At 40.4% G+C, this 24,835-nt stretch overlaps 1 protein-coding gene across 1 annotated transcript in view; it reads right to left on the bottom strand.

Annotated features, from left to right (window-relative positions):
- Positions 1-14,270: 14,270 nt before the first annotated feature.
- snd1 (staphylococcal nuclease and tudor domain containing 1) overlaps positions 14,271-24,835 on the bottom strand; it is an 845,795-nt gene continuing 835,230 nt past the window's right edge. Inside the window, exons 23-24 of the mRNA XM_060842752.1 lie at positions 16,416-16,460; positions 14,271-15,522 (exon numbers count right to left, since the gene is read on the bottom strand). Of these exons, the coding sequence (XP_060698735.1) occupies positions 15,457-15,522; positions 16,416-16,460 (111 nt within the window). The 3' untranslated portion in view covers positions 14,271-15,456. The remainder of the gene's footprint in view (positions 15,523-16,415; positions 16,461-24,835) is intronic.

Below are 24,835 nucleotides of genomic sequence, written 5' to 3'. Positions count from 1 at the left end.
CATGTATGTTTGAATATTGTCCATCGCATCTGGAGCTTTAGTCTTAACGTAGCGAGTGAAGGTTTTCTCTTCCTAATGCTCATTGCCATATGTCAGAAATCGTCCTGTGCCCAAACAGCTGAGTCTGAACGTCATTCCATCTTTGCACAATGGAGTGAGTAAGGTAAAACATTCTCACTCATTCAGAAACTGCATTTGAAAATTGTCATCTTCTCCCATGCAGACAATCTTTTTTTTGGTGGCTGTTTTAGATTTCTTAATCAACATAATTAATTCAGACAGTATTCAAAAATTTCCCAGCAGACATGATTCTTCACTGTACGATATCCCTTTAAAGTGATATTCATTCTGAATTATTTTCGTATTTTTCCAAGTGCTATTGATTTTAATACATAGTTCTTCAGAAAACAGCAATTTAAGTCTTCTTAACTTTCAGTTTCAAAATGGAATGTTTGTTGAAAGCAATTTAAGTGTCTCCCTTTTTTTCTGGTATTTTGAGCACTCGAATTGTCAACCATGAGGTACATGTAAGGGATCAAAGTCAACATTTACTTTAGTGCATTCTATTCCTGCCCATCTTTCATGCTATGGGAAAGGGAGTGTTTGCAAATTCTTCTTTTCATCATTTCATAAATTAATTGCAAACACCTATAATGAAGACCATTATCAAGTTTGAAAAGAATAGGAGGGCAGATGGGTTGAATAATGGTGGACAGTTTATGTCTAGCTTAGGTTTTCAGAAGCCTGTAGAAAGTTGGAGAATGTAAAGACCTGCGATGAGTAAGACTCGTGTGAAGCACTGATACAGAAAAATTGCAACAAATATCACATAAACACATTATACTACGCTTAACGAGATTAGAGTTACACACGTGGAAACAGACCTTAACTCCACCCAGTCCATGCTGAATATAATCACAAACTAAGCTAGTCCTGCTCCTGGCCCATATCCCTCCAAACCTTTCCTATTCATGCACTTATTCAACTATTTTTTAAATGCTGTAGTTGTGCCCACATCCACTCCTTCCTCAGAAAGTTCATTCCAAAGGTGAAGAATCCTGTGTTTTTAGAGAAATTGCTCCCAAGTCATTTTTATTTTTAAAAAAATCTCTCTCCTCTCACCTTAAAATGTGTGTCTTCATCTTGAAATCCCCCATCCTAAGAAAAAGACACCTGCAATTCACTTCACCCATGCCACCCTTGATTTTATAAATTTCTAAAAGGCCACATCTCAATCTCCTATGCTCCAGTGAAAAACATCTCAGCCTTTCTTTATAACTCAAACCTTCCTTAGCTGGTGGCATCCTGGTAAATGTCTTCTGAAGTCTCTCCAGCTTAATAATATCCTTCCTATAACTGGGTGATCAGGACAAGACACAGTATTCCAGAGGAGACCTCAACAGTGTCCTTGTGAACCTCAATATGACTTTCCAATTCCTATACTCAAAGGACTGAGCAATGAAGGCAAGTGTGCTAAATGCTTTTATAATCACCCTGTCTGTATCTGTCGCGAACTTCAAAGAATTATGTACCTGCACCCCTAGGTCCCTCTGCTATACAATACTACCTGAGGCCCTAACATTAATTGTACAAGTCCTTCCATTGTCTGTTATGCTAACATGCTGTACCTCTCATTTTATCCAGCTTAAACTCCAAAATTGGCTATGAGGCAATAAACAGAGGCCGATGGTAGACGGATGTTCCAGTGACTAGAAATAGCTTCCTATAGGTTTTGCAGGGCTTGGTTCTGGGGCTGTTGTTGTTTGTGGTATATATCAATGATTTGGACTTATGTTGGAGCCATGACCAAAACAGTCTTGGATGATATAAAGATTGGTAGCCTGGTCAATAGTAAAGATGGTAGCCACAAACTGCAGGTGGATCTTCAAGGGACTGGTCAGGTGGGGAGGGTATTGGTAAATGGAATTCAAACCAGGGAAGTGTGAGATAATATACTAACAAATCAAAGGATAGCACAATGCATGTTAGGATCTTGGAAACTACTGAAGATCAGGGGAACCTTGATATCCATAGATCTCTGTAGTTAAGAGGGCAGGTTGACAAGCTTATTGAGAAGACATAGGGATGCAGCCTTTATTAGCCAAGACATAGAATACATATTGATTAGGCCACAACTGAAATACTGCAATTCTGGTCACACATTATAGGAGGGATCTGATTGCTGTCCAGGGTATGCAGGGGAGATTGACTGCAATGCTGTCTGGGCTTTGAGGAAAGATTTGCTAGGCTGTGACTGACTTCCTTGGAATAGCAAAGTTTGAGAGATGATCTAGTAGACGTCTATAAGATTGAGGGGAATAGATAGGATGGATGGGAAGGCTCTTTTTCCATTAGCTGAGGAGCCAATAATACATGGGCATAGGTTCAGGGTAAGAGGTGGAAAGCTACAAATTAGAATTGAGGAGAGCTTTTCAGGGAAGATAGTGGGAATCTGGAACTCAATGCCTTCAAGTATGGTTACAAACTCTCAATAACCAAACGTCATTTACATATTTACTTGTGTTGCTATAACCTTCAGGGCTATGGGCCAGAAGTGACATTAGTATATTCAGATCCTTGTTGACCAGTGCACATGTGATGGTTCTCCTTTTGCATTGTAATTATTAAGTCTGGGGTGTACTTTGGGCCATTAGCAGCCGCATCATTGCATCTAACCACAATCTGAAAGCTCATGGTTCAGCATTACTGTCAAGCGGGGATCAACTCTGGTTCAATGAAAATAGCAGGAAGGCATTTTAGGAGCATGACTGCATAAAAATGAGGTATCAATCTGATGAAGCTACAACTTGCATGCCAAACAGGGGAAGCAACATGCAATAGACAGGACAAAAATAAAACCACAACCAATGGAACAGATGTAAACCGTACAGTCCTACCACTATTCCAGTTGTGAATAGTGGTGGACAATTAACCAACTAACAGGAGGAGCAGGGTTCTACCTATATGCCCATACTCAATGATGGAAAAGCTTAGACATCATTACAAATACAACTACAATATTTAAAAGACATCTAGTTAGATTAATGAATAGGAAGGGTTTAGAGGGATTTGGCCAAATGCTGGCAAATGGAACTAGATCAATTTAGGTTATTTGGACGAGTTGGACCAAAGGGTCTGTTTACGTGTTGTACAGCTTTATGACTAACAGACAGGCTAAGCATTTTGTATTAATCGTCAACCACACATGCCAAATGGATAATCAATGTCTGCCTCCTCCTAAACCTCCCAGCATCACAGATGTCAGTTTTCAGTCAATTTATTTCATTCCACATGATATCAAAAAACAGCTGAAAGATCTGGGTACTGCTAAAAGAATGGGCATTGATTCCACACACCTGGTCAAGTTGTTTCAATATGCTACAACACAGGCAACTAAACAATAATATGAAAAAAATTTCCAGGTATGTCCTGTACACACAGAGTAGAATAGATCCAACCCTGGCCAGTTATTACCCTATCCATATACTCTTGGTCATCATCAAAGTCTTAAATGGGGTCATCAACAGTGTTATTAAGTAGCACTTGCAAAGGAATAACCTGCTCACTGATGCTCAGGTTCTCCTAGGGTCATTCAGCTCCTGAGCTCATTTCAACCTCGGTATAAACATCAACAAAAGACCTGAACTCTAAAACTGAGGTGAAAGTAACTGACCTTGACATGAAGGCTGCTTTTGACTAAGTGTAGGAGCTTTAGCAAAACTGGAGTCACTGTGAGTTGAGGAAACATCTCCACTGAATACAGTCATACAGTACCTACTACAAAGAAAGATGGTTGTGATAGAGGGTCCATCCTCTCAGTCCAAGGACATCACTAAGCTCCTCCATCGTCAGCTGCTTCATCTCAACATGAAATCAGAAGTGGGGATTGTGCAGTCATCAGCAAACCTGCTCAGCATCATTAGGGTCTCCTCCAATCTGAACAGTCCTTTTATGTATAATCACCTAGGCTTGGTGTGTGTAGGAATTATGTATAACTCGCACCAATTGCAGGCAAAAATCAGATTTATTTATTAGAGATAATGTTTACTGGCATCACTATTGCTAAATCCCCACTACCAAAATATTGACAGTTATCATTGATCAGAGAATGAACTTGGCTATCCATTTTAATACTGTGGCTACAAGAGCAGGTCAAATTCTAGGAATTCTGCAACAAGTAATGAACTAACCTTCAGTCTGCACAATGTCTTTGCACCAACTGCTGTACAAAGCACAAGTTAAGGCTGTGTTGGAATATTTCCCCTAGGGTGGATGCATTCAAAAAGCAAACCTTCCCCCAAGTCAAAGCAGCCCACTTGATTGGGACTCCATACATCATCTTCACCTTTCACTCATCAATGAACAATAGAAGCAGTGTATAGCATTTGCAAGATGGATTACAGCACCTCACCAAGCCTTTTTTTTTTGACAGCATCTTCCAAACACAGAACCACTATCACCTTTAAGAATAATGTAGGTCCATGGAAATACAAACACATGAGACACCCATCCTGCCTTAGAACTATATCACTGCTTCCTCAATGTCACTGGGTCAAAACTCAGGAATTACCTTTCTTAACAGCACCTTTTGGATGCCCCTACATCCCAAGGACTGAAGCAATTCAAAAGGCAGCTTTCGACAGCTTCCTCCAAGGCTATTGGAGATGGGCACTAAATGCTGGCCTCGCAAGTAATACCCACTTGCCATGAACAAATAACTAAAAATCAGCTGACAGAAAAGACAAGGACCCTCCTGATGTGCACAGCTGAGTACAAACATGACAAATGTAATTATTTTACTGAGCCATCCATGGAACATTACTATCATATTTAAGATTCCCCGTTCCCCAAAAAGAGATTGTGTCAGTGATTTGACTAAGCATAGAATAGGCAAGTGATTAACAGCCTGAATAAAACAACGGCCACCTCACCAGAGATTCTGGAAATGCAAGTTTGATTGCTGCCGAGCTGTGTAGGCTGAGAATGATGGAACTGAATTAACCACCAGAGCTATAGTCATTAATCTAAGAGATTTCGATTTGTGCATTTTAATTCCACTTTCTTGCCCTGCAGGAGCAACAACATCCCCCGGCCTGGAAACAGGAGCCAGCAATCAACAATGTCTACTGCTAAACAAAGACATAAATGAAACCAAAAAAATGCTATCAATTCAAAGAGACGCTTGATTTGACGGATGGGGCTCAGGGAAACACATGTGGGTGCAGAGATTTTAAATTATCTCTTCTACTGTACAGCAGCTTTGTGATGAATGGTCATCTCAGCAGATGTTATAAGAAGATCGTAAGTATGACTCATGGGAGAGTAGAGCACATGAGGTATACAGCTGAGAGGAGATTTGATAGAGGTGTTCAAAATCATTTGGGGTTTAGACAGAATATGTAGAAATTTTCCAAGGTTGGAAGGGTTACAAATATCAATACAAATAACAATACAAGGTGAATGAGATGAGAAATTTCTTTTGCAAAGTTAAGAAGATTGTTTGGAATTGTCTCTTTCCATCCATATATAAGGCCCATGTGATTTCATTACCATAGCAATGGGCATTGGCCAAGGAAGAGTTCAGAGAGACATACTTGTAGCATTAACTGACAGGGTTTCCTCGATGTTACTGAAACTGATGTAAATGAATCAGTTGCAATAATCTGAGAGAAACTGGAGATGGAGGCAGTTGTCCTGCATTTAGGCAGATAAAATGCTGACCTAATTGTTCATGCAGAATACATGTACGAGCTTGAGCTTAGATAGAAGAGACAGAATTTAAGGGCGGAAAATTCACTTTGCCTGGGTTGAGGAGAAGGAACTTTCAGTATAATTCTCTCACAGTGAAAGTTTTATTTTTAAGATTAAAAGCTACCTGGTTTGAAAAGAGAAAAACAGCTTTTGGGAACTGAGGATAATGTGGAATTGGCTTGTGTTGAACATGAAACATAATCATGGTAGGAGTTTTCTGGCCAATTTAAAAGTTAGCTGGGGAAACATTTATGTAGTTTAAAATAGTGTTTAGTCAGTTGTGCTTTTTAATTTGCTTGCTGCAGTGGTGCAACTTTAAATCATATCATGAGGTTCATCTAGCTAGTCGCTAGAATTTTAAATATTTTTAAAGTTTGGATCTCTCAGGATTGTGACACTTGATGCAGTGAGTGGTTAGTACTTTTGTTCCAGAAAGTATGATGGAGGCAGATTCATTGTGATTTTCTGAAGGAAATTGGATAAATACCTGAAGACTAGAAACTCGCAAGAATACAAGGAAAAGTGGAGCACTAGAATCAACAGAGTGCTGTTGCAGAGAACTAGCACAGATACAATGGGCTGAATGGCTTCCTTCTGAGTCTTGACTATGAATTCTGAGCAGAAATAATGAGGTTGTGGAGATGAGATTTGATAGGGAGCAGAAGAACCAAAAGGTCAGTGACCTCACTTGGACTCGGGAGTGGACAATGAATGTTAAGAAATCAGCAAGTCTCAGGTTAAGTCCCATTACATCGTGGGGGACTCCAGCACGTATCAGTAGCTTTTAAGGTAATGTGCTGGATCCCAATAGATATCATTTCATCTCATGGTAGGGTGGAGTTGTGTAATCAAATTCATGTAGCAACAATGTCTTGGATGTCTGAAAGAATCCAGAATGCAGCATAAACCAACATGTCAAAGTCCCTCGGCAGATCCAATACAGACAAATCAGAATACTCAATTGATCTGATAGGAAATTTCAAGTACATCTTGTTAAGACGATTTGACTCTTATGATACATTGTTAACTTTTCTGCAGACCACAGCTTTGATTTAACTGAAATCTTTCAATAAATGATTACTTCTTTAACCTTTAGGTCATGAACACCCACCCACTTTGTACATGCTTTTCGTTTAGTTTTACATGCCCATACTGTACATTCAAATTAAACCTACCTTGTCCACCTCCCAGATGTTAATATTTCTTAAATTGCTCATAACCAGCACAGGATTAGTCCACTATAATTATTGTACCCCACTATTCCTTTACAACCTGTGTAACTTGCTCCAACTCTATGATGCTTAGACTAGATACACATGTCACAGGTGAAAACCGGGTATGTACTAGCATTTATGCTTTCATACTTTCGGAGGAGATCACTATCAGTAATTTTCTACTAGCCAGGCATGAATTGTGCGTTTTAACATGGCAAAATGTCTTGGTGGTTCACAGGAGCAATCAAATTAAAATGTATACAAGGCAACATCAAAGACACAAGAGAAAAGGTGACAAGAAGGTTGTAGGAAAGAGGTAGATTTTAAGGATTCCAAGCTCTGGAATAGTCCTTCCCTTACTCATCTTATCTCCAATTTTGTCTGCCCTTCCTAAAGATGTTCCTTTATCCTTCCTCTTTGATCAAGACTTTGGCCACTTGTTCTCAGTTGATGTAATTTGGTAATGATTCTTGTTTGTTAGTCACTTCTATGAAATGCCTTGAGATGCATTACATTACCGAATTAAAGAGACTATATTAATGTAACTTGTTGAACATAGTGTGTATAACTATTATAAGAAATAATCATCCTTTTAAAATTGAGAAGGGTAAATGCAATCCTTTACATTAATATAGTTTTCTGTAACCTTCATTTTGCCATATATTTATATGCCAATATTTGAAATTACTTGGCAATAATTTAATATTTTAATTATTTAACTAACAAGTAAAAAAAGTCACTTCCACACTGCACTACAAACATATTTCTTCAGCTATGATGCAATCCGCTTACCTCACTCCACCAAGAAATTTACCATTCATCCACTCCATTACTAAATAGTCAGTCATAAAGCATCTTGCTGATTTTGTGAATGTGTCATCTTAGTGTAGAAAGCTAGGTTTCAGATTCTTGTGAGGCAATTGTAGTATCCTTCCTTCTGGACCAGAAGATCTGGGTTTGGAGATTTCACCAGTTATAGAGGTGAGTTATTAGTTGATTTTAAAAAATAGTAAGTTTTAGGATGTTAGCTTTAAAATCTTTGGGGAGAAAAGCGGGAGATGTGGGTGGTGGAATTTAGATATTTGATTGGGAGGGCTAACCTAGGTGAAAGACAAGTTGGGAGAATTGAAGGAAGGGCCAATCTCTGTCAGGCATCACTGATTGAAAGGTAGGTAGAAGCAGTGAACAGAGACTCCAATAATCCACCTTAGATACACAACATCCACACAAAACTGTTTGAAAGTTGGGGTGGGGGATGCAATCTAGGAGTTTACCCTTCAAGGTAAAAGGATGATACAGAACAGGTGGTACCAGTGTTGAGTCCTGGTCTGACCTGAATAAGTCAAGATCATATTAGGATTGTAAACCCTATTTCTGACCCACCATTGGACAAAATTAACATACATTTACCTTCCCCTGATTTTTCTAAGTAATTTTCCAATGGAGGATTCTCCAGAATTTAAGCAGAATCTATGTCTTCTTTTTTAAACCACTAACAGTAAACCCTGTAAGTAAAAAATTTAAATGTCCCAAAGCTTCCTTGAAAAGCTATGGAGAGAATGCAAGTGTGAAGGGGGAGGGTGTAGGTTTACTGGTGATAATCTATTTGGATTGGGGCAAGTTAGACTGAGTTATAGTTTAGGAAAGTTGGTGAGTGTATTCAGGTGGATACATGTGACGAGGCTGATCAGAGAGTCAATGGGTAGTTGGAATGTTAATTGTACAGTCTAATTCTGAGGTAAGTTGTTTTTCCTGTCTAACATTTTTCTGGATAACAATCCAGGGAAGTAAATTGAAACAAGAGGTCTCCAACTTAATTCAGAACCAGGAGTCTTTGTGGAAGATTCTGGAGAATCTGACCTTCAAACTTCTCAGAAGGTTCCATGGAGTGAAATGACTAGCATGTCCTGGTTTAGGGAGCAGAAAACAATCCTTGGTTTTCACTCTTGATCTTTACCTTGTGAATACAGCTGTGTGTGTATGTATGTATTACAATATTTATCTCACCCAGGATGAATAAGAGGCTTAAGGTGGGAAAACTTATGGGGAGGATGAGGGGTGGAATTAGTTTGTAGGAGTTCTGGAAGTAATGGACCATATAATCCAAGGAAACTTCTTTAATTTTTATGCAGTTCAAACATTTGAAACAGTGAAGTATGAAGTCAGTGTATGCTTTCATCACTAATTACAGTGTTCACAATGTAACTTACTGATAGAGAGAAATGGCCCGGCTTTATGATTTAACCCATTGAACATTACCTACATTTTATACTAAGCCCTACAATTCACATTGCAACAGCATGAGACATTTACCCTGGTTGCAGACTGTTACATTAAATTGTGGTCACCTGTTTAACATGGAACCCTGGACTAATAATTGCTGGGCATCTCCTCTGTGACTGTGCCAATATCTACTGGAGATCACCTCAAGGAAAAAACCAATCTTTGCCAGGAATGTCATCTGGGTATATGCCAATATTTGCCAGGAATCTCCTCCATTGAGTGTGCAAATATTCTTGAAGTATGTCCTACACGTAAATGTTTGGAGTATGGCTGAAGTTGCATTCAACTCTGTTCACCTGAAATTGCACTATAGAAATTACAGTATAAAGTACTTCTTTTAGATATGCAGCAGGAATGGTCCAATGTTTCATTTCTGGTCTAAGCTTAACTCAGCCAAGAGGCTGGACTGGTATGGTAATTGTCTCCTGCTCCTGATTTTCACCTGGTAATGCATGCTGAAGTCATGTGCAGATGTGGGTGGATGTTACTTGAGCACAGATTTAAAACTGGTTGTGGTGTTTCCTAAAGGGAAATAGCACATCAACATTCTGTCTACGCTCTCATTTAGGCAAGCAACCAGATTGTGGATCTGTAACTCAGCACGAGATTGGCCTCAGGGGAGTGGGTTGAAAGGAGAAGGAAAATGATGAAAGTGAAGGAGGAACTGAAAAGCCTCACTATATTTTTTCTAGCAGATAGAAAGCTTTAATACAATCCCCTCCCAGAACACTCCTTGAAAACCTAATCATATTCAAAATGACAATTCTCTTCACATGTATCCCCCTCCAATGGGTTCCATGCTGCAGTCCAGTGCTGCTCATTGTTATATGTTCTGGGTTCCCTGCTTGATATGCAGAAGCCCTAGAGAGTGTGGGAAAGAGCAGCAAAGCTACCAGGGCTTTACCCTGCTGTATGAATAAAACAAATCACGCAGCATACTGCATTACCACATGACTTGCTGTTTGAACTGAACTGTTAGAGCAGCTGCTCTAATCCTCCATAGGGTGAATGCTGTCACGGTCTTACTGTCAACCTCTCATTACTTTTAGAGGCTTCATACTCTTTCCCTCCCCTAGCTAAGGGTGTGATTTTTCAGGGCTGGTCAGGATGATAAAAAGGACTTCACCAGCTTGTGAATACAGATCACTCCATCAGCAATCTTTTCACCTCTACTATACAATTTCCTTTCTGTTTTTCTCTCAGCTTTCTAGGTGGTTTTAGTTCATTCATGGGATGTTTGCATCACTAGCTGGCCAGTATATATTGCTCATTCATAATTGCATTTGAAGGCAATGGTGAGCTGCCTTTTTGAACCATTGCAGTCCATGTCTGTGGATTGATCCCAATGCTATTAGGTCACAATCCTTGAATTCCCTCCCTAGTAAGAATGAAGGATTGGCCATATTTCTAAATCAGGATTGGGATTGGCTTGGAGTGGAACTTGCAGGTGGTAAGTGGTCATGGGTTTTGAAGGCAGTGACTAAGGATCTTTTGAATTTCTACAGTACATCTTGTAGACTGCCTCTACTGTGCAACAGTAGTGGAAGTGTATTTGTTTGTGGATGTGGCGCTAATCAAATGGGCTGCTTTGTCCTGGAAGCCTCTGATCTGCTATTATAGTTCACTTGAGTTTCTCATCAATGGTAACCCCCAGAATTTTGATGGTCGGGGATTCAGTGATGGTAATACCACTGAATATCAAAGGGTAGATTGGAGATTGTCTCTGCCTAATATTCGTGTGGCACAAATGTTACTTACCACTTGTCCATCTAAGCTGTGACAGTGTCCTGATCTTAATTGTATTTTAACAGGAACTGTTTCAGTATCTGAGGAGTTGTGAATGGTGCTGAACATTGTGCAATCATCACTGAACATCCCCACTTCTTATTTTATGATGGAGGGAAGGTCATTGAAGGTGTAGATGGTTGGGCTGAGGAAACTACCCTGAAGGTCTACTGAGATGACTGAACCACAACTACTTTTTTACGTGCCAGGTATGACTCCAAGGAGCAGAGAGTTGTTGCATCATTACCATTTATTCCAGTTTTGCTAGGGCTCCTTGAATGTGGCCTTGATGTCAAAGGCTTTTAATCTTTCCTCACCTCTGGAATTCAGCTCTTTTGTCCATGTTTGAACCAAGGTTGAAGTGAGGCCAGCAGCTGAGTGGCCCTGACAGAATCAAAACTGTGTATCAGTGCTGTTTGATAGCACCGTTAATGACACTTTCCATCACTTTAGATTAGATTCCCTACAGTATGGAAACAGGCTCTTCAGCCCGACAAGTCTACACCAACCCTCCGAAGAGCAACCCACCCAGATCCTATAAGCCTATATCTACCTTTGACTAATGCACCTAACTCTATGGGCAATTTAGCACGGCCAAACCACCTGACCTGCACATCTTTGGAGTGTGGGAGGAAACCCACGCAGATATGGGGAGAATGTGCAAACTCCATACAGACAGTCGCTCAAGGCTGGAATCGAACCTGGGATCCTGGTGCTGAGAGGCAGCACTGCTAATCACTGAGCCACTATGTCACTCACTTTAGTAATGATCAACAGTAGACTGATGGAGTGGTAATTGGCCAGGTCGGATTTGTCCAACTTGTTCTGTACAGATCATACCTGGGCAACTTTTCATATTATCAGTTGATGCCAATTTTATAACTGTACTGGAAGAGCTTGCCCTGCAGAGTGGCAAGTTCTGAATCACAATTCTTCAGTACTATTGCCAGAATGTCATCTTATTATTGTGTGGAGTGAATCAAATTGGCTGAATATTACTGCAGAAATTTGTGGAGTTGCCTTCTCCAGTGAGTTGTTTAATTGTTCACCACCATTCACAATTGTACATAGCACGATGTAGAGCTTGGATCTGATCTGTTGGTTGTGGGATTACTTAGCTCTATGATTTGCTGCTTATGCTGTTTGGCATGCAAATAGTCCTGTTTAGTAGCTTCACTGGATTGACCCTCATTTCTAGGTATGTCTGATCTTGCTCCTGGCATGCTGTCCTGCATTTTCCACTGAAACAAGGTTAATCCCCTGGCTTGAAAAATGTGTTGCTGGAAAAGCACAGCAGGTTAGGCGGCATCCAAGGAGCAGGAGAATCGACGTTTCGGGCATTCCTGAAAAAGGGTTTATCCCCGAAACGTCGATTCTCCTGCTCCTTGGATGCTGTCTGACCTGCTGCGCTTTTCCAGCACCACATTTTTCAGCTCAGATCTCCAGCATCTGCAGTCCTCACTTTCTCCTAGTTAATCCCCCTGGCTTGATGGGAATAATTGAATGGTAGGACATGAAAATGGAAATTGTACTGGAGTACAATTCTGTTTCTGTTGATGATCCACAGTGCCCCATGGATACCTAGTGTGGATAATGCCAGATAACACAATGGAGTGGAGGGTATTCTCATTGTGTGAGACTGTGTCTTGGTTCACCTGAGGAGTCCCTCTCCTCCAAACACGGCCAATTAGCTGGTTTCTCCAGCTATTGTCCTGAATAGGTGAACTCTCTTGGCACGTCGTGATGGAACTCTTTGTCTAATATTACATGAAAATCACCATTTTTTAATTTGAATCCAGAATTTTGCCAAAGGACAGAGGCTAATAGAGCTAAGTCAGATCTTGTCCTCCTCCAAAGTTCAAGCACTGACGGATGCCATTTGGCTCACTAGGTCTTTGCTGAATCTTTTGAAAACAGCTATATAAAAGTTTGACCTCCCATACCCACTCATTTCCCATGACACTGGAAGTTTATACTGAATCTGTCTTCATCATCCGTGCAGACAGCACTGAGACCTTTTTGTCCAAAAGATGTTGCAGACCTTTTAACCTGTGGAAAGTTTTCCTTATTTATTTTTGAAAGTCATCTAAACTCCTCCACAAAATCTCTCAACCTTCTCAGCCTGTAACCTAACATCTTTAGCTCCATGACTATAGGAGAAAGTGAGGACTGCAGATGCTGGAGACCAGAGTTGAAAAATGAGGTGTTGGAAAAACACAGCAGGCCAGGCAGCATCCAAGGAGCAGGAGAATCGACGTTTTGGGCATGTATATTTCTCCAATTTCCTCATTTCCCCTCCCCCCACCTTATGTCAGTCCCAACCCCCAGATTCAGCATCACCTTCTTGACCTGCAATCTTCTTCCTGACCTCTCCGTCCCTACCCCCTCTCTGACCTATCACCCTCACCTCCTTCCAGCTATCGTATTCCCAGCATCCCTCCCCCAAATTCCCTCTCTCCTACCTTTTATCTCAGCCTGCGTGGTACACCAGCCTCATTCCTGAAGAAGGACTTATACCTGAAAAATCGATTCTCCTGCTCCTCGGATGCTGCCTGGCCTGCTGTGTTTTTCCAGCACCACATTTTTCAACTCCATGACTATAGGCCTCTTTTGAGAGGTGAATTGCACAAACTAGGAAAGATGCCCAGGATCTTTTGTCTTCATTGGCTCAGTATCACACTTAACCAGTTATTAAACATATTGATATCAGACCATCAGAGGCTGATTTTTCATATATTGCTTTTAATTTCATGATAGTGCAAGATTACTGCGAAGGACTGTCAAATTACACCAAATGCTTCCAACAGCTTTATTTAATGGTAATGAATATAGACATTAAATCTCAAATCACTAACCATTACACCTACCAGCTATTTTAAATACTATCTACTAAAATGGCTGGAAATTGCAAATTGCCTTGCATCCATCCTGTGGCCAATTCAAAGAGTCCAAATTTTTTCACTTCCTTTTCTGTGTCATTTTAAACCCAAACTGCATCAGTGCCCAGGAAAGGTAGACCCTTTAGATAACACATTCATAGCTCATCTTAGTCAGCCATACCCAGTGGACAGAAGTAATTACCCATTTGGCAGGAAAGCTCTGTGTATTTTATACAACTCCAGGGTAGAAGTGATGTCTGGGGTTCAGTACTATTCCCTGACCATCCCAGCACTTAAACTAGTGTTACAGCAGCAGTAAGTGAGGACACGACAATGACGAAGGAGATTGTATGTTGCCAATGCTACTTTTATTGAGACTGTAAGCATTAAATATAATGACAAGAGACAACATCAGATGAGGAAAGGGAATGGGGGTGGAAAAAAAATCATAAACTTACGGAATTACAAATGAAAAAAATCACTTGCAATCAAGTCACAAGAAAAATAGACAAAAAGAGAGAGAGAAAGAGAGAGAGAGAGAGAGAGGCACATAGCTTCCTAATATAAATTCCTCTGCATCAGCTATCTGTACCCACATTTTCCTCTAGATAAGCTACTGACTGCTAAGCAGATTGTGCATGGACCCTCAGAGTATTCTATCAGCACTTCATATTAGATCTGTATGTGGTCCAAGCTTGAGCAGACAAATCACTTCAACACTTAGCGGTTTTGCTGATATATAATTAAGACATTTAAAAAGATTAACTCAGGTATCTCCACTTCCCATTCTGTTTTGGTTAACCAACTTCTGTGGTGGTGATGGGGAGGGAGTGGGAGGCCCATGATCAACAAAATTCTAAGCCTGCTTTCATAAATGGATTCAACATCAAGTTATATAGAGGAATTTGTCAGAGCATAATAGGAAAAACTAACATCAAAAAAGTGATGCAATATACAGGGTTCTGAAACTTGGAAACATTTTTAAGTCTCACTGGCAATTCCCCTTAAAGATTCCATCTGTCCCGACCTGGAACATCTGCTCCTGCGTTCTTCCTCGAACAGGCTTGCTTTAATTACCCGTCAATCAGGTGCGACTATATTGTCAGCAGCCTCTTTGAATAATTGGATCTCATTTGAGATCAACTTGGTTCCTGTCTTACGTGATTATAAACTATTTTTTTTTAAAACAAAGAATATATTTTTTCAAAACCAACATGAATGGAAAAAAATTACCATGTTAATTTATTCTGCATTTCAAAAGGAAAAGGTGAAATGAAAGAGAATTTCAGTTTAAAGCAGGCGACTCATTTCCAGTTCATCTCACAAATTAACATCATAGTCCAATCATGATTAGTATCTCAGCCCCTGGCACTACCAACTGCTCATCTGAAGGTGCAGAGGATGAGTGCAATGAGACTCTGAAAGCCTGAAGGGAGAAAACAGAGAAAGTAGTACCAGAATCTCTCTTGTTGTGGACAGGGAGGACAGTAAGAGAAGAGGGACAGAGGGGAAGTTGGTGTGTCGCCGTCATCATGTCTGATTCTTTAGCGTCTGTAACCAAATTCGTCAGCATCATCAGCTCGGAAATCACCATAACGCCAGAGGTTCAACTGAAAAGGAAAGACAACTGTATCAGTACAGCAATAATTGCAGGCTAGTCAAACAGGGCATGTATCTGAGTTACCACCAATACCTTGAGGAGAGTAACAGATGAGAGGGAGGGAGGAAAGAGCCAAGAAATGGAAGGCTTCATGTCAGAAAGACTGACAAAGACAGACTTGAGAAATGCTATGAAAATAGGGAGAGACAAGAAATGAGGCAGTAACAAAGAGAAGAGAATACAGAAAGAGAAGTGCCAGAGAGGGAAGAAAGGGAAACCAGTACAAGGAGGGTGGGAAGGGCACAACAAAAGAGACTGAAAAGGGAGAGCAAAAGAAGAAGGGAACACTATGAGATAGGATGGGTGGAAGAATAGAAGTGAAGGAGGGATACAGCAAGAAAGGAAGTAGAGAAAACCCAATAAAAAGGACGATAATGAAATAAGGAGTGTCAGAGAGAGGTAGGGGTCAGCATGAAATTGACTGATGAAAGATGGTAGATTAGAGAGGGAGAGAAAGAAATTGCATGGGTGATTAGATTACTTACACCGTGGAAACAGGCCCTTTGGCCCAGCAAGTCCACACCGACCCTCCGAAGAGCAACCCACCCCGACCCATTCCTCTACATTTACCCCTTCACCGAGCACTACAGTCAATTTAGCATGGCCAATTCACCTAACCTCCACATTTTTGGAGTGAGAGAGGAAACCGGAGCACCCAGCGGAAATCCATGCAGACACGGGGAGAATGCTCAAACTCCACACAGACAGTTGCCCGAGGCGGGAGTTGAACCCGGGTGTCTGTGAGGCAGCAGTGCTAACCACTGTGCCACTGTGCCGGTGGTGGTGGTGCTGGAGGAATGGAGAAACATGTGAACCATCATTCTCACTTCATATTACTCTTACCCGAGCAGATTTGGCAGCCTCCTGAGCATTCAGGTATTCTGTAATCTGTGGAAGATAAAGATCAGCATTTAGTTTAATTGTGAACTGTGAAAACTCCCTTAATACAGTTTCGTGAAAGCCACGTGAAACCAGAATTGCCATTACTTGTTAGTTTGGTTTATCTCTGAAGCAGAAAATCATTGTTCAGACCCTTTACAATTCTTTTGTATACTGTTTATACTGGGATTTTAGGTCAGGCCTGAGGTAGTACTGGTCTCCTATAGATCTTCTGAATAAGATGTTGTGTTGAGGTCTCATTTCCTTGAACAAATGGACATAAAGATACTCCAAAACAAAATAATTTTCCTGGTCAACGCTTATCCTTCAACCAACATCACCAAAAAATGATTAACTGGTGATATTTCATTATTGGGAATAATTACTACAGATTTAATCTATATCAGCTACTCTAAAGGACGACTTGGTGTGATATGAAGCCAGTGGATGCGATGTCCCTGTCTTTGATTTCTGTTTCGCATGAATCAACTAATCAATAAGGTGCTGGAGTAGGCCATTCAGCTCTTCGAGCCATTCATTATGATCATGGCTGATCATCTACAATCAGTATCCTGTCCCTGCCTTATCCCCATAACCCTTGATCCACCATCTTTAAGAGCTCTATCCATCTCTTTCTTGAAAGTATCCAGAGACTTGGTCTCCACTGCCTTCTGGGACAGAGCAATCCATGTATCCACTACTCTCTGTGTGAAGAAGTTTCTCCTCAACTTTGTTCTAAATGGCCTACCCCTTATTTTTAAACTGTGTCCTCTGGCTCTGGACTCACCCATCAGTGGAAACATGCTTCCTGCCTCCAGAGTGTCCAATCCTTTAATAATCTTATACAATCAGATCCCCTCTCATCCTTCTAAACTCAAGTGTATACAAATCCAGTCGCTCCAATCTTTCAACATATGATAGTCCTGCCATTCTGGGAATAGACCTCGTGAACCTACGCTGCACTCCCTCAATGGCCAGAATGCCCTTCCTTAAATTTGAAGACCAAAATTGCATGCAATACTCCAGGGCCCTGTACAGGTGCAAAATGACTCCTTTGCTCCTGTACTTAATTCCTCTTGTTATGAAGGCCAGCATGCCATTAGCTTTCTTCACTGCCTGCTGTACCTGCATTCTCAGGGAGAATGGATACCAAAACCAACTGTTTGTGTCCTGAGTTGAAGAAAGATGTCACCATCCAATAACCTATACTGAAACTGACCTTTATTTTAAGTGATGATACTGGCAAGGTTACATTTGGGGATAGCTATTGACTTTCTTCTTGAGTGACTGTTTCTACAATTTAGCAGCTAAGAGTTGGTCACACAGCCATTTTTGTTGACATCATTCCATTGCAAGTGATGTACATTGACAGTTCATTGAATCATCAAGTGGGAATATAGTCCATTCTAAACAAGGCATTGACAGTTGAAGACATTGACAGCCATTGGAGATTGTTCTTTGTCAATGCTACATGCTCCTTTGTATTACTGTTTTCTGGGGCAACCGAAGGTGTGATTCTTCAAATTTCCATGCTTGAGTGCAGGGACTTTGTTGTTAAGTACATTGATCATGTGCAGACGGTTACTGAAGCCAATCCAGCATGAAATTATATCTCACTTGCATGAGTTGCACTTGTATTTTAGCTTTGTCTACCCAACAGGTTTTCTAGTATCATCAATCTCTCCATGTAGTGTATGAATTGGTAGGCGACAGCCATCTTTGTAATGGTATGACTTAGCTATTTGAGTTAATGTTGCCTCAGAATTAGTATGATAATTTCTTCACCAGATCTTTGCCAAACTCCCCATAGAGTTTTGGGGACTGTATGATGCCAATTGATCCCAAGGATCTCTCTCAAGCAACAGTACAGAATTAACTCTGACTTTGATGTAGCTAAAGCTTCAGTATCATGCAGGCATCTACTTATTACTCAAGCAACATTCTTTTATGGCAAATGAAAGTTTGAGATTTCTTTTGAAGTTTGCTTCCCAAGTACTACCACTACAAGCTGAAATTTCCTCATCAAGTTTCAGTTCAGTTGAGACTGTTGACCTCCAGTAGCAGAACTTGTCTAAATTGCTCACTATAGTGTTGTTTAGTTGTAGTGGTGCTTTGAGCTGACCATCTTGAGTCATTGTCACTGTTTTTTGCAGACTGATTGTTAGCCCAAATTTCTTTTTAACAATTGAGATAGTAGTGTTCACAATTGACTTCAGCCTAAAGCTGATGCACCACAAGAGCTACATGTCAGCAAACAGGAGCTAATGTGTCAGAATTGTAAGATGGTGTAAATGTAAATGTAAAATTACATTCAGCTAGATTTAGAATGGAAAGCAGGTTCCCTTCCTTGAAAGGCATTATCTGACTAATTAAGTTTTTACAGTGTTGTTGTAGCTGCCATTTTTCCTTGTGCTAGCTTGTAAATGACTAGATTTACTAAATCCAATTTTATAACTTAACTTGGTGAGATTTAAACTCTCAATCCTGGAAGTGATTGATATAGATGTCAGTTAAGGGCAGGCTGGAATTGGACATCTTTCTAATACAATGTTAAATCATCTTCCTCATCCAGTGGAGGTAAAGGGTTCCATGAAACTACTGAAAAAGGAGTCAGGGAATTCTCCCACTTCCCTGGTGAATAAATATCCTTCCAACACATTATCCGGCTGTCATCTGTTGCTGATTGTGAGACATTGATATGCACACATTACCTGATGTGATTCTGACTTTACAATTGCAAATACACATCAAAAAGTACTTCACTGGCTGCAAAACACATTTTGAATGCCCAATGCTTATGAAGCATTTTTCAGATATTCAACATTTTACCTTGATGTATGGTAAGTGGCTACCTGGATGAATTAGAGGATTGAGAGCAATCTTATTCAAATTAGGAGTCAACAAGCTTCAGAAGGGCAGGAACAGGTTTCAAAATTAGTCAAGAAAATTAGCATGTGAACACACAAAATTAAAGGTTAAATACAACACCTGTATATGACTTAATATAGTTCAGACACAGGCACATTTGATCACCCAGACACTGCCCTTCATTCCTCAATAAAGCAGTCGTAATTCTTTTATTAGACTTTTATGGAACTAAATTGAAATCCACAAAAATAAAACACTGCATTGGCTGGCATATTTTGCTTCATTTTAACTGCATACTTAACAACAGTGTGGGCTGAGATACAAAAACACAGTCTGATGATTGTGCTCCAGATGGTGGGTCAGCAGGAGGTTTCCCAAAATGGGAAAGAGCCATTTGGGTGTCTCAAAGATATTTTAACAGAACTGCACTTTTAGAGGTGCAACACATTGTGCATCATGAAGTAGGATGTTGTCAATTATTGACTGGCACCAGAAAAAATATATGAAAGCTGCCAAGTAGTTAAAAATACCCAACAGGTTCACTATTTTGTTTTAGGGGAAACAGTCTGCTATCCCTACCTGGTACGTTTCCATGCCAATCCTGTCCAAGCTATATAGTTGAGTATTACTGTCCTCAGGTTGATCAGTGATGGGATTAAACACTGCTCTGCTGGTGTTAAAAACATTGCCTTCAGCTGCCTAGAGTCCATGCTCTATAATACACTAAGATATTGCTTCTTTAAATTCCACTGTTTGTCCATATAGACTGAGACTTGTCATTTCACCTTTTTCCTCTTCCAAGTATTGTTAATTTGATCTGATTTCTTGTGGTCACATGGATCTAAATACAGTGAAAAGCGAGTGGTACAGGCAGATGATAACAAACAAGTACATACAGATTATCGGGTGCTTAGACAGAGTGAGGCATACACGCTACAACCGCACAGGAGGTGCGTAAAGTATGATCAACATTATTTGAAGTGAGTAGATTTTAAGCTACTCCAGTTGCAAAACTGAGTTTAAAAAATCCCATAGCAATCTGAGAATTTGAACTCAATTTTGAAAATCTGGTGCCGAAAAGCTGATACCAGCAAAAGTGCTTACAAAGCTGTCAGATGACCACAAGTCACATACCAGTTCATTAATGCTGTAAAGAAAATGTGACCTGGTGTTCTTAACTGGCCTGTCTTATATGTGATTCTAAAGCAGCCCCCACAGGCGAAGCCCACTGGAGATGTTACATGATGAAACATCTGGAAATGAGCCTTCCAGCTCAGCGAGCAAACCTACATCCAGAAACTCAACCTGAGCTACAAATTTTCTCAAATCCTGCTGATCTCTAAAGTGACAGAGCAAGACCCTCAATAAAATTTAGAATTTCAGCACTGTAAATACGAGCTTACTTTCTATAAATGCAGTGGAAGCATATTTATTTTAGACTGCATTGTTCTAAGATGTAGTACACTACCACCTTGTTAGAACAAGTTGGGATGGGCAATAAATGTTTGCCTGGTCACCAAAGTCCACGTTCCAAAAATGAATGGTTAAAAATCAGTTAATTAATGATTAATCAGTGCAGTTATTTGCTGTCAGGTGACAGTTAAAGGGTTTTTATAAAGTTTGCTGAGTAAATTTTCAGCAGAGGTCAGGCAACAGATTGCATTAAATTTCTGCACTAATTTCTGTCTCCCACTGCATCTTTAGAATGATGGAAAGGTTAGTTAGGTGATACTGTAGCAATCTTTTTACTGACGGTACATTGGAATTTGGCACAGCAAACAAATCACTGATCGGGGCAGAATGTTGCAGAAGCTGCTGCCACCCTATTATTGATAATTGAACTTAAATGATTAAAATAGTTGGTTGAGCATGGTGAATTCCCTCAGCTCCAAGCATTGTGAAACTGCTTCTTAATCTATAAAATCTAACCAGAATTCTCATTAGATTCCAGTCTTATGTTTTCAAGGTACGAGGAACTGAGAGGGTAGATAGAAAAGCAGACTTTGTTGTTTGGGCAGTCCAAGACCAGGGAACATAGCATTAAAAAGCTAGAGATCCATTTTCTCAATTTTTTTTCTTCCTTTTATACAGCACAGAAAAGGCCCAATAAGATTTGCCAGTACTCAGCCCCATATCTCTCTAAACCTTCCTACTCATCTACACATCCAGATAACTTTTAACTGTTGTAATTGTCCTAGCCTCCACCACTTCCTCTAGCAGCTCATTCCATATACTCACCACCCTTTGTGTGTTGATCACATTTTCAAGAAAAAAATTCTTATTTGTTAGGCATGACCTCTCTCTGACAAAGCCATGTCGACTATCCCTAAAGTGGATGTTAATTCTCTCCTTCATAATTTTCTCTGATAGTCACCCTATCACAAACATGAGACTTTAGGTGGAGTACGTTTTGAAGTCTGTTCCACTAATAGCAAATGACAGTAGATCAATTGCAAGCTTTAAATCTAAAATTGGTAGGTTTTTGTTATCCAAAAGTATCACAGAATTTCTACAGTGAGGAAGCAAGCCATTTGGCTCGTTGAGTCCACACCAACCCATGGAAGAGCATCACACCCCCTTCCTTATCCCTGTAACCCAGCATTTCCCATGGGCTAATCTACCCAGCCTGCATATCTTTGGACTGTGGAAGGAAACCGGAGCATCTGGAGGAAATCCATGCAGACATAGAGAATGTGCTAACTCCACACAGATAGATGCCAGAGGGTGGAATCAAACTCTGGTTCACAGTGCTGACTAATGAGCCAATGTACCGCCCAAAGGGACATTAGGTAAAGGTGGGTCTATAAAATTAAATTGCAGATGAGGGGCCAATATTTAAGTACAAAAACAAATACAATGTCTGTGAAATTTCTGTCACTCAATATGCTATGCAGATACATTGCAAGTAGCCTAATTGGGCTAGTGGTGGTCTCGGAATCCAATTGTTGGCACCAAATATTAAAAGATGGAATGGGAGGTATAGGCAGGTAACAGTTATAGTGGAACTGCTTTGCAGGAGAGAGGAGAGGCCACAATAGAAGGCCAGCAGCCTCACTGCACACTAAAATGGCTGTGATCGCAAAACAAGTGTCATGTGAATGTTCCTGAATTGAACTGACAGGTGTTTGGTAGCATGCATTAGGTTGATCAGATATGTCCATTTAGAAACTGAAAATCATCTTTTGGCACTCCTGACCTGCTAACAAATTCAAGGAGCGTAACAGACCCCAGTTTAACAGTCTGGAGATGAGAATGTTAAAAAGATTACCCATCCCTCATCTCAGTTTGAAAATTCCACAATGTCATGGAGGCGTAGCAATGCATCAAACTGCGATTTTGAAAGTGCATTTGCTCTTGTTTCATCCTAATGGGTGTCTGATAATCCATAATTTCATGTAGATGCGATGGTCAAGAACGCACAATTTCCTCAGGAGGCCCAGGAAATTGGCATGTTCAGAAGTACCCTCACCAGTTCTATAGATGCACCATTGAAAGCATATTGTCCAGGTGCATAACAGTCTGGTACGTCAACTGCTCTGCCCAGGACCGTAAGAAACTACAGAAGGTTGCGTGCACAGCTCAAACCATCATGGAAGCCAACCTTCCATCCATGAACTCCATTTACATGGCTCGTTGCCTGCCAACTAAGACCCATCGCACTCAAGTAATGCTCTCCTACAACCTTTTCTATCAGGCAGAAGAGGCAGAAACTTGAACACATGCACCAGCAGGTTCAGGAACAGCTTCTTCCTGGTCGTTATTAGACTGATAAATGGACTAACCAACTTCAAATAATGCTCATCTTGCTAATGTTGATCTTGCCTAGCGCAGACCCTGTGCAACATAAAACTTAGACAGAGACCTACAGGTTATTTTGTCACCCGATGATCTGTATGTCCTTGATAACGATAATCTGCCTGTACTGCTTGTAAACAAAGCTTTTCTCTGTACTTAGGTGCACATGACAATCAATGCAATCAATCTGGGAAGTGCCTGTGTGTAGGATGTTCTTCAGAGGGTTGGTGCAGACTCGATGGACCAAATGGCCTTTTTCTGACTCGTAGGGAATCTGCAATTCAATGTGGGCACAGCATATGTACTGACCACCAGGTAATCTACTTTTAGTGATGGTGGTTAAGGGTTGAGTAAATATTGATCAAGGCACTGATTCATGCAGGGACATGGTTCGAAAGGGATATTATGAAAAGTCAGCAAAAAAGTTGATCATAGACATCGGTTTTATGAAACTTAGTAAGGGAAGAAGGATGCAGAGGTGGAGGGGTTTAAGTAGGGAATTTCAAAGCTTAGTACCTAGGCAGGTGAAATCATAGATGCAAAATGCCCGAAACGTAGAAGTGCACATGTCTGGGAGCATCATGGAACTGGAAGAGAATGCACAGATGGAGGGGTGGGTTTTTTTTGGTGTGGCTTGGAGTGAGGGGCTGATACTGTACATTACCTCTAACTCCTCCAGCTACTGCACGGACCTCTGATGTCTGTGTAGTGGCTGGAAATTCCAGAAGTGAATGTGTTAGTATAGCATTGGCATGCTGCCTGGCATCTGTGGATTCTCAGACGGTTGCACAGGGAATTGGTAATAATATAAATTAATGTAAGGACCTACTCTAGATTCTTATCTATTGGTTGCTCTTCGAAAAGATGCTCATGGGTGCAGATGCAGACTTAGCCATGGTGCCCTGTGTGGATCAATAACTTTGCCAATACCCACCAACTAGGTTCATACATGAAAAAAAATTTGATTTCAGGTTTGTTACCAGTAAGGTAAATATTACCACAGTGTTAGGAGAAATATATAACTTCAAGTTTAATTTGTATTCTGTATTTTTGGTATAAGGAGGAGACATAGCTTGGTTTCATTTTTGGAGATGTTCTTGTGAATTTGGTGCTGTTAAGTTTGGAGGCCTGTTTGTATACATGCTCCTTTAAATAGAGTTATTACAACAACTGAAGTGAAGTGTCAGGACTACATATCTATATCTGCGGACGAGAAAAATTGTTAAGTTCATAATATGTAAGTATAGAAGCAGGGTTTTAGCTCCTCGTGTCTTTGCCATTCAAGAGATCATGGCTGATCTGATTCTCCTCAAACTCCACTTTCATGATTTTCCCCACAACTCTCAATTCCTTCGCTGATTAAAATTTTGTACATCTCAGCCTTGATTTTGAACTATTGGACATTTTCTGGAATAGAAAGAATTTTACCAAGGAATGTGACCAATAGTTTAGAAAAAACCTGCTCAGACATGTTATAAACACATCTTCTTGAATTCAGATACTCTGGCCTACAGATAATAACATTATCTCTGGGCAACGGTCTAAAACAAAAACAGAAATTGCTGGAAAAGTTTAGGTCTGACAATATCTGTGAAGAGACATCAGAGTTGTTAGGAAGGTGTAGGTATGTACTATACATTTGAGAGAGAGAGGAAGCTAGCAAGGACTGACTGAAAGCACAGTGTCCTGAACAATTTAAAATAGTAACACTTGATTGAAAC

This window comes from Hemiscyllium ocellatum, chromosome 23, assembly GCF_020745735.1.
Source record: "Hemiscyllium ocellatum isolate sHemOce1 chromosome 23, sHemOce1.pat.X.cur, whole genome shotgun sequence".
Classification (NCBI taxonomy): Eukaryota; Metazoa; Chordata; class Chondrichthyes; order Orectolobiformes; family Hemiscylliidae; genus Hemiscyllium; species Hemiscyllium ocellatum.
The sequence above is the reverse complement of the archived record's forward strand: the minus strand, read 5'-3'. Positions and strand labels throughout refer to the sequence as shown.